The sequence below is a fragment of the Nuphar pumila genome, chromosome 12 (genome assembly GCF_984573655.1).
Source record: "Nuphar pumila chromosome 12, dmNupPumi1.hap1.1, whole genome shotgun sequence".
In the NCBI taxonomy this organism is placed as follows: domain Eukaryota; kingdom Viridiplantae; phylum Streptophyta; class Magnoliopsida; order Nymphaeales; family Nymphaeaceae; genus Nuphar; species Nuphar pumila.
Genome location: NC_143260.1, coordinates 9,106,945 through 9,118,396, shown reverse-complemented (window position 1 = coordinate 9,118,396; position 11,452 = coordinate 9,106,945). Strand labels below are relative to the sequence as shown.

The 11,452-nt window shown below is 36.8% G+C and overlaps 1 protein-coding gene across 1 annotated transcript; it reads right to left on the bottom strand.

Annotated features, from left to right (window-relative positions):
* Nucleotides 1-2,242: 2,242 nt before the first annotated feature.
* LOC149819917 (E3 ubiquitin-protein ligase DIS1) lies at nucleotides 2,243-8,545 on the bottom strand. Its single transcript, XM_089982591.1, has 4 exons — nucleotides 8,118-8,545; nucleotides 6,057-6,301; nucleotides 3,626-4,012; nucleotides 2,243-2,787 (listed from the first exon to the last, which is right to left on the bottom strand). The coding sequence occupies exons 2-4, from the start codon at nucleotides 6,270-6,272 to the stop codon at nucleotides 2,467-2,469; spliced, it is 924 nt and encodes a 307-aa protein (XP_089838717.1). The 5' UTR covers nucleotides 6,273-6,301; nucleotides 8,118-8,545; the 3' UTR covers nucleotides 2,243-2,466.
* Between the last annotated feature and the right edge of the window lie 2,907 nt (nucleotides 8,546-11,452).

The window sequence follows — 11,452 nt, the reverse complement described above, 5'->3', positions numbered from 1 at the left end:
AGAGGAGCGACACCCATGAGAATCGAACCTTGACTGCCCCTAATCTCTGGGTGGACTTGGACTAAGCTTTATGAAGCCTTTCTTACTCTATAAACACTAAACAGGTCCTGGTCTGCATTTGTCCTTTACTGACGCTTAATGGATAGTTTTGATAACAAAGTTTTCCACCAAAGTAGGTAATCTCGGAGTGGGGTTACCGACACCCCAGTCCTTACAGAGCCACCCAGTGAGCGTCAAACCCAATTATGCCATTATAGTTGGCAAAAAGGTCGAAAAGGCTTGACATCTGAATTATGACCATTTAGTCTACAGACAGACTCTATTAACTAGAATGACAAATAAAGTGCACACCTTGAAGACCCCAAGGGGTACCCCACATGGTCTCCAGCTTGTGGATAAGATCTACCCACTCCCCCTACCTCCTTTTTTTGTTTGAAAGGCAAGCTGGGGTTAGACATACCCCTACCAGTTATTATTCAACCTACCACTGGGGTTTGAACCTGCAACATCCCACCACAAGGAGACGTGCACTGACAGCTCCGACCAACCACTCGAAGCTCCAGTTGGTACGAGGGCACCCTTTTTCCTAGGGCAAAGTAGGAGGTTCCTTGAGAAACAGAAATGCCCATGTCGGATTCAGGAAGCCAAATTTGCAAAATTTGGCTGAATCGGATCCAAACCAATCCAATTTTCCAATGTATTTTGGGATCCAAAATCCTATACATTTGCATATCTACTGCACACGGTACATTGAATTTGCAGAAAGTCCACTGACATACTTTGCCTAGATCACATAGCTCAGGATGCATAAATACCTTATATTTCAAATTTATGTATTGAATTTGGCATGAGGTCAATGCAAGTAAACAAACACTGAATTCTCAAATGCACGCCAAAATAAGGATCTTAGATTCACCTTACACAATACTGTTACCTTTATCACTGATTTCAGATCCAAGGTATTCAAACTTACCCTGCATATGAAACTCAAATATACCACACAAGTTGCAATCTTTACACTGGGCTACTACGTAAATCTCACCACAAGTCATCAAACCAACTGATTCTGTTGACCAATATCAAATGGGCTGCGACTTAACTTTTTTTATATTTACACAGAAACTGCCCCCAGGAACATAGACGTAGTTGGACTGGCTTTGTCTGCTGCACTTGCAGTCACTGTCTTAGCAGCGTAAAACTCCGTGGGCTTAACCCTTGTCCCCAGGGAGTCACCACGCTTTGGCTTGCGCAAGTGGTGATGCCATGAGATAAGTCGCGACTTGATTACTTCTTAGAATCAATCATTGCAATTACTTAATGTATGGTGCAGGTGCATTTGTTCTTAGGATTCAAGAAACACACTGCTCCACTAGTTTTTCCTGTTATGATGTTAGGGGAGGGCAACAGCACATTGAAAGGTATACATGCTGTACGGGAGGAGGATAGGTATGACATGCTGAACGAGCACGACGAGTTCTTTGGGTTCTAAATAAAAAAAAAAAGGTATACATGCTGCTGGATTGTAAGAACAAAAGACGTTGATCAATGCTACCTGAGGCAGATTAATACAACTCATCAAACCGTTTGAGGAAGCCTATGTTCTCTTTTGGTCGTTTAAAACTGTATTGAAAGTGGGTGCAGATTGAAGGTGAGAATTCAAGCCATGATGCCAATTGAAAACATCAGAGAAGAAAAGAAATTACACACAAGGCACAAGAGCACTAGTAGATAATGAGCCATGAGGGCAAGTAGCACACATGTGCATACGTGAAAATGACCAACATAAATAGACAATTTTCCCAATCCATACTTTTTTCCCTTTTAATAACGAAGTTCTCAGCTGAAGCTGGTAATCTCCAGGTGGGGTCCCAAGCCCTTACCGAGCCCACCAGTGAACGGCACCCGTACACCCAAGTGGAAGTCGAACCTGGGATGAAGAGGGCAGCACCTTCTTCCCAGGCCAGCTACCACTCGGTCAACCCGAGCAGGTGTCTTCCAATCCATACTTATCAACTGAACAACAGAAAATATTTGATAACCACAGACATAACTTGTATGTTGTAGCATGTCCACAACACATGCAGCAGACATGCGCACATGTGCAGGTGAGCACGCATGCACTCGCACACACACGCGAACATAAATAGCCAATTTTACCCAGTTGAGATGATGCTCAACAACAAACATTTGCTACCAACATAGACACTTGAGATGCACAAAAAAATTAAAAAGAACAAGCATATGAACAAGTCTTTAATATGGAGCACACAGTTGGTGTTCAAATGCATAGACCCACATGCCTCCCACTTCATTGGTGAAACTTATAACGTACTATATATATATATATATATGGTCACCGGAAAAAGCAAAGAGTGTTTGCTTTCAGTGTTAAGAACTTAAGATTACGTATGGACAACCATATCACGAGACAAGCAGGATAACCAATGCGAATATGCAATTGCTTGTTCACTGTTCTTTCCATATCCTACCTGTTACTCTGAGCTTCAGTTCCTTTCTATCACCACCCGAGAAAAAAAGAGCCATGTTTCTCTGTATAATCAAGCCATCATAACTATCTCTAACTTTCCTATGGCTGTCTCTGATGCTTCTAGGAACTCCTTGCCACACCATCTTCCTTCCATTAGCTCCAACCTCTAGACTGTAACTGTAGTTCTTGGCCTCATTATCATCCCCCATGAAACGGAGAAATGCAATGTAGACGGGTGCCATCCCTAGCTGAAAAGCCTCAAAGTGCAAACAGAAGTACTGCCCAAAGCAACTAAACACCTGATTTATTGATCACAATAAAAATTAATCCCATGAACTGATAATGATAAGATGAGCAGTCAAATCACAAGTATACGTGCATGAGTGCAGTCAAGCACATGCATAAACACCAACTCAATGTTGTGAAAAACATTGAGGCGAAGAGAGGCACTCCACCAAAAACTGAGGCGAGGCGTAAAGGGTAAGCCTCAAATTTTTTTTTTTGAAAACTTAAAAAAAAACTATAAAAATATCTAAAATTACAAATAAAAAAAAAATGCTTCTTCTTCTTCTTATTATTACTATTATCATTATTTTATTATTATTATATGATTAATATTATTATTATTCTTAATAATAATAATCATATAATAATAATAAAATAATGATATCACACCTTAGGCTGGCGCCTTTTGCTCCTCAAGGCGCTCTTTTAACAACACTGCACCAACTACATCATGGATGGTGCTCCTTTTATGCCTAAGCACGCATTGTCAATACATGTTTTGAATGAACTAGAGGCTTTTCAGCGACCTGTAACATTTTCTCAACCTTAATAACACTATACAGAGAAAACATGAAGGCATCCTTCACGTTAAAAGTAGGTAACCCAAACCAGAAGCAAATACATGCACACATTCATTCATGCATATGGGAAAAGGCACAAAAGAAACATTTGTTTAGGCTGTACATTGAATGCAGGAACCTTCAGAATTCATTCATGCACATGGGCAAAAGCACAAAAAAAATAAATTTGTTTAGGCTGTACATTGAATGCAGGAACCTTAAGAAATGTGCATGCGTGCACAAGCAACGCAGGAAGAAAAATGAAAGATAAATGTCTGAATGAATACTATACCGTAAGCATCCATGTAGCATTCTCGACCTCATGAGGATTGGACTTAACATATCGATGGTTGAAAGTGCTTCCATTATGCATGTCAACCTTGTGATCATCTTTGAGATGAGCTACCAATGAAGGAATATCACCAACAACCGTGCACTCAGAACCAGCATAGGGGCAGTTATAAGGTCTGAATGAACACTGTGATTCATGCTTTAACTTGCTGTAGTATGGATATATGCCCATACATCCAAAACTCTGATACTTGCAAGGCAATTCAAGAGAAGCTGCTACCTTCTCCAATGCCAGGCACCTTATGTTCCCAAGTTCATGCCTGCATGTTGGACATCTGTTGTGCACCCTTGGTTTGCATCCAGAACATAATGTGTGCCCATTGGAACACTGCAAACATAAAACTCAACTTTTCAAGGCACGAATAACATTACTAGGTACAAATCAAACACAATTTTTATTATTATCAACCAGTTAAAATAATACAAGTTCAAAATATTTTCAGGTGATCATCCTTAAGCAACAACACTCAAGATGGGTATCATATCCATTAGCTTTAGCTTCAGACTGACGCATGCAAGAGACCAGTTCTTAGAAGTATCTTCCTCAAACACAAAAACAAAAACAAAAACAAAAGAAAGAATATAGAAGATGCAATGTTCAAAAAAATGATTCTAAAGCAAGTCTAGCAACTATCTTGTTAATTTATATGCAGCGCATTTACATGGAAAGTTCGTTAACACAGACACATTGAAAGGACATGTACAAAAACTTAGAATCTAGGATAGGAACAATCATATCTTGCCTACATGACATTAGGCAATGATTTCTTGATCCAGTTGTAGAATATGTCCTGACAGCTCAAGCAATGAAAATTTTTGCTCCAAAATGTCTACATCTTTTTGTTAATTCCAGGAGTGCTCAAGATTTTGTAAATTGACAGTATGCAATGATGAAGACTACGAGTTTGAGTTCTTTCTGGGACATCATCTTTGCTGCTCATACATCATTTTGCATTAGGCACAATCTTTGTCAGGAAAAATGTTACACGGAATTAGCCATATCTTTCTGATGTGTGCAGGCAATGGTGGCAGGTAAATCATATATCTTGTAAAGGAAAGAAACTTGATCAAATCTTTCAGCATTGAGGAACATTGAGGACCTAGGGAATGTTTGAAAGAGTTTATGAAAGGCAGTAAGAAAGATATGGCCAACGACAGGAGTGTCTTTAGGATCATAATGGATCCTAGCAGAATCTTCATTCATAGCAAAAGGCGACCATCAATGACATGAAATGGTGATTTGACAAATTCATCAGGATTACATGTCACAAACTGAAAACAAATATTGGCTGGACTCAAGTCATGCAACTTTTCACACACTTGTAGAAGTGCAAATTGATAAAATATGTTGGATCCACATACTGATGAAGCACATAAGACAAACGACATTGTTAGGTAAGATAATTGAATACTGTGCTAATTGAATACTGTGCATGATGTTGAAGGCTCCTGCAAGAACTGCTAGACCAGGAACTATGAGTCATCAGCCAGCATATATTGTCAAGTATTTTAATATGAATCATAACCTACTAAAATATATTATCAGATAATCAAAGGTGAGTTTCCGGTGATCATTTCATTTATGCAGCATAGGATCTGTAAATTTTCACTCTATGTGCCTTTGGCCAATTGAGTTCAACAGTGATTTCTTATGTCTTGAAAATGGATCGATATTTTTATTAAAGAAGGAAAAAACCTCCACAAAGATTAAAAACGTCATGAAGAAATGAACAAAGGCAACAAGAGGTGAAAATGCCAAATGATTAAAACATAAAAAAACCCGTTAAAGTACCCCATATGGTCAAAACCCTGAACATGTTGTCTTGACCCATACATTATTTTAATTCTAAACACACGCGCACACACACACACACACACACACACACACGGGTCATCAAGAAATGAAAAATTAAGACGATGAACTATTAAAATTTAAAACATCAAGAAAATGTTAAAGCACCACGTATGACATTAAGTTGAAACACGACCTTGTGAAAATTGTTTCAATCAATATAACCTCTTGGTATGAAGTATGAACACATACAGACAGACAAACACAAGTACACACACACACCCAAATAAAGAAGAATTTACATAAAGCCTTTGTCAACAAAGACAAGCTTAAGACAAAATAATGCATACGAGTGCAAATTTCTAGAAGAACAAGAAACGTTCCTTTACTAGATCAATCCACATATTCATTAAGATACAATCCGGCACATCAGAACCTAAAAACCAGATTCCATGTTACAGTCATATTGAAAAGCATACAATATGGTTATCGCCTATCAAAAAACATATAATATATTGATGAAGTTACCATAGAAAAATTTATTTGGCGTAATAAAAGAAAGTATTTAATTATGTCGAACCTGATGGATTGGAGGATACATAGCATTCAAGCAGACAGGGCACTCTAATAGTTCCCGCACGCTACTTGCAACAGTCAGGTTCTGCTTTGGTGCAGCATGTTGAATGGAATCATTCACAAGTTCATTAACCTCAAGCATGTCATCACTCTGGGGAGGATTTATAACCTCTGGGTTACTTTCTCGTACGTCATCCAGGCAAAAGTTTACAGAACCCATTGCATACTAATGAAGCAGCTAGCTGTTATCTATACAGAAGAAGAAAAAGAAAAAGTTAAAACATTTTGTTAAGGCAACTATGACAACATCTTCAAAATTGTCTTATGTAAACTTATAAATTGTGTTAAAGTAAAACTGAATTGCTCCCTCTATCTCTCATGTGTGCGCCCATGCACGCACACACAACAGAAACAGCCATTGAATCACAATAGACTAGCACATGCTGCATATAAAAAAGGTAAATATTGGCTACTAATGAAGGTAAGGAGCTAATGAGTAGAAATCACTCTTTTCTTCAAAAATTCTCAATTTTTCGTAGATCAAATGTTACAGATGTGATCTACAAGGTTTGTTTAGTAGGAAACTTGTTTTGAATCATGTGATTATGACAAGTAATTAGGTTTTTAAAGGGGTTCAAAATCAAAGGCCCACAATGTGCCAAAATTTCGTAACTTAAAAAACCAAAGTTTTTGCATCAGAAAAACATGATTCAAGGCTTGAACCTTAGCAAACAAACCAAGCTGAATGCATCTATATTGATTCGATATAACTTGCACCTATGATTTCTAGCTCACTAGTAGAAAATATTTTCCCAATAAAAAAAATTACATTGAGATGGGTACAGACTACAGACTGCTTTCATTTCAAAGGAACTCATGGAAATAAAGGAAGGCATTTCTTGTATTCACATATCCAAAGATGAAACAAGAATAATGGATCGTATCCACCAATGGAGGGTCTATCTTAAAATGCTCCCAGCAAATTCAGCAGAGATATTCAATCACCTCTACGGGTGACCCTAACTCCCTCCTAATTCTGTACCTTTTTTGCTTCTGAAAAAATTTCTTTTCTAAACATTCTTTATATGGCACCTTTCCATCCAACCCCTACTTGCTCCCAATAAACTACCACAAAACATGCTATTGTGTACAGGTAACGGTTTCACAATTCCAATGCATGAAAAGGAATGACTGTGATAAAAAGGATTATGCGAACTATTATAATGATCACCATGCACGTAAACAATGCCCATTTCCAAACATACAGTGGTTACAGAAATACATTTATCGTCAATTTCTGGCAGTTCATTGTGGATGACAAATAGCTAAAGAGTAGTATTCCCTTTTCCCCATTCCTCAGAGGAAAGGTTGATCCATTTGTCAGCCATGACTTCTTCCGTGAAGTGTTCCTTTTAATGCAAGAGAACCGGTTTGAACTGGAACATAGAATAAGATATAAACAGTAAAACTCTCGATCTGACAAGATCTTGTTTGAAATATAAACAAGTGAAGTTTCATACGCGTGGGTTCTAAAGGGTAAAATACATGTCATACAAGAACCAGAATACCACACGCAACAAATGAATCCTTTCTAACAAAGCAAAGACCAATTCAAACACCCACATTGCTCTGTGGACAGATTGCATTTTCCATAATTACTTCCCCATCTCTGGAAAGATCTAGATTTCAAAAAATAAAAGAAGATCCTTGGACCCAAAAGTACCATGGAATTCCCAAAATAACAGTAAACAAAATGATACCAATTACAAAAGCAACACCAAAATCAATGTCATCTCCACCATAGGAATAAAACATCATAGAGAAAACGCAATCCCGATTTGATTAAACCAATAAACACAAACCAACAACGAGTCCCCAAACTCAACACTAAAGAAGAAAAAGGAGGAACCACAAAACTCAATTTGGAAAAGAAACCAATTTTATAAAAAAAACAGCTTCTTCACAATTAGCATTCAGAAACACCATAAGAGGAAAAAAAGAATGAAATACTTAGCATTCATAAATCACTCGACTGAGACCAACAAAATCACTAGTCACCACATACCTCGATGTATATATATCAAATAACTGCCGAGAGGAGCCAAATCCTAACCGTCCACAATGGGAAGAAGCACCACCAACCACCCAATGAAGCGGAACCCTAACCCTAACCGCAGAGAAGAGAGAGAAGAACAGAAGCAAGGGAAAGATGGGAACAAGGGAACTCTTTTTTTGCCTCCAATAAAGGAACAATAAATAGGAAGGGGCGGCACTCTCTCATCGATTCAGAATTCGAATTAAAGCCGTGGGGATGAGGGGACAAGAGAGGTGGTGCGCCCCGAAAGACCACAAAGGACGATCTTTTGGATTTTTAATCCCTCACTCGACTTCGAGTTTTCCAAAGGGATCGATGGGTTCTCTCAAAACAAAAAAGGAGAGAGAGAGAGAGAGAGGCATGTTCCCCAGAATCCCCACTAATACCCTGTTCAGATAGTTCTCACCTTGCGCCTTTTTTTTTCTTTTATAAGATTCTGTTTTTTAATAGTTATTCAGAGGAAATTTAATTTTTACCTTTTGGGGCTTTTTTATTGTGAATATTTTGTTATAAATTTATGCATGGATTTTACAAGTTTATGAAAATGGCCACATCCTTTTTTGGTTGTTGGTGTGGGGGTGAGTGATCCAGTGATCCCCATTAATATCTTTGGTCAGAACTCACTCTTGCCTTTTTCACTTTCTCCGTTTTTTTTGTTTGTTTTTTTGTTGCTTAACTTTTATTTATGGAGTTTTGCATTTTTGGGACACTTGGTATGAAATATCATATTGTTGGTTCTCTTTCAAAAAGAAATATCATATTGTTTGTTATAAGGAGTTTGAATTTTTCGTGGGGCCCAGGGTTCCTCATCACAGACAAAATAAAAAGAGGAGTTTGAATTTTTGAAATGGCCATCCTTTTTATTGTTGGTGTGAGAATGATGCAGTGGTGGCCTGACCATCCTTTTCTAGGTTTCAGATAGCTGACAATTTTTTTCTTTTGTTGTTTACCTTGGGGAAAGAATATAACATTGAATGGATTTTTAAGTTTTGAGATGGTGTTCTTCTTGGTAACATTTCTAGCAATAGCAAGGGCAAGATTAGACCTAGCGTGATCTACAGGGAAGTGAATAAATGGGTCAGATTTACTTGGACCCAGTGGGTGCCGGGTTTTATTTGGGCTGGAGTTATGGACTCTTTGGTGAATGTATGATCTGGGGTCCAATTGACCTAGTTAGAATTCAAACTATATATATATATATATATATATGGAGAGAGAGAGAGAGAGATTGAACTGCTAAAACATTCTTAGAAGTATGGTTGCATCGGATCAAAAAATACATTGGGGGTCAGTTCGGTTTGGATTCAAGACAGCCAAAATTTTGTGAAATCATAATCACATATTTGCAACCCTACTTAAAAGCAATGACATTTTTTAGAGAACATATTACCTTTTAGGCAAAAGTGTTGTTTTTTTTTGGAATGAAAACAAGTTAAATATACTTCTTAGAAAATTATAAGAAAATTTTCAACTACCCTCAAAATTTTCAGTCTAATTCGTGCAGACGCCAAAACTTTTAAAATTTGTAAATTCACACTAAGGTTTTTTACTTTGGTTAATCAAATTGCCCCAATCAAGAATTAATATTGGATTGTTTTTTAGTTAACACTAACTCATATTTTGAAGTTATTATTTTACCCCTACAACTCGTGACAAAAAAGTACAAACCTTATTTTAGAAGTTTGACCATAATACTGTCAATATAATGTATTTATTGTAAAAAAAAACTAATGTTTGCAATGTTGCTTGAACTCGTGACCTCTCTAACATAAAACATGATAGCCACTACAACAAATACTTATTTAGCAATTTTTAGAAAAAAATTATATAACCAAATATAAATTCCAGCAATCAAATCAAACAACAATGACTCGAACCACATATAGCACATTCAGGTCCATGTTTGCTAAGTATGATCATAACTTGGCAAAACCTTAACCCAACAATTTATTATTTTATCGAGTTTGGGTAGATTTTGATTGGTTGGGTGTCAAACCCGTTGACAGCCCTAAAACCTATTAGCATAACAATAACTAAACCCACTAATAGCACAACCAATTTTATGTTTGAAAACTTGAAACCTTATGCATACCAGACACGGACCTGATCTTATATTAGTGGATTGATTTGTTTGCTGTTATATACATATTTTTTTATTTGTCAACATTCGTCTATTTGGTTGCATTTTATTTTATGTTAGAGGTTATGAGTTCAAGTATCATTTTAAACGGTAGGTCTGACGGTCAAACTTCCACAATGAAGATAAATTAGTAATTTTATCTCACATACAAGGGTAAAATGATAATTTCAATACCTAAGTTGGTGTTAGCCCAAGAACAATCCAACCTTAATTCATAATTGGGGCAATTTGATTAACCCAAGTAAAAACTTTGGTGTGAATTTGCAAACTCATGAATTAGACTAAAAAGTTTGGGTGGTATTTGATAATTTTTCAAAATTATAAGGTGTACTAGATAATTTAAATTATAAAAGCAAACACATTATTTTTTACCTAAAAAAGGAACAACGTTCTTTTCAAATACATTGCTCCTTTTTTAAGTGTTTCCGATATTTTAACTAATTAAACACTATTAAGGTCAATATAAAAGGTTTTACATTAGATAATTTTATCTATGTTTATTTATTTATGAAAAAGATTTATAACCGGCTAACCAATTAGTTAGCAGATTTGGGTTGGTTGGATACCTAACACAATCTTATTCCACTAACATCCCAACCAGAGGCCCAAACGGTTTGGTTGGTTATTGCATCACTTGATGTGATATATCCTTTTCAAATGCAAAATCTCATGTCTAATGCTAGGGATGGGATCATTTTGGAGGTTGGATCTCTTGCTTGTGCTTGAACCCTTTTTTCTAATAATGGATTTGATTTATTAGTAAATGAAGTTGAAAAAAAAAACTGAAGATGATTTCTTAAAAAAAAAGGAATGCTGAATATGTTTTCTGTTTTTTGAGGCCTACCTTAGATCAAGAGAGTCTTTAACTGATGTCGGTTAAAAAGGATAGTTGGAGGGCTATACAACTATTTTTGGATATCAAAATATATCTGAACAAATACCCAAGCAAGCATGGTACCTCTTCCAAGTAGTCTAATACTATTGACCAGCTGTCAATGGGTTGGGTTTGTCTTTGATCCGATCCGTACCCAACCTTATAGGGTTAGGGTTTGGAAATAAATCAGAAGGTCCGATTAAAAAGCGGGTCAGACCTAAAGGGTCCCATTAATATATGGAGCCGGGTATGGTTTGTGAAATTTCATACCAGATCGGGGCCCGGCCCAAA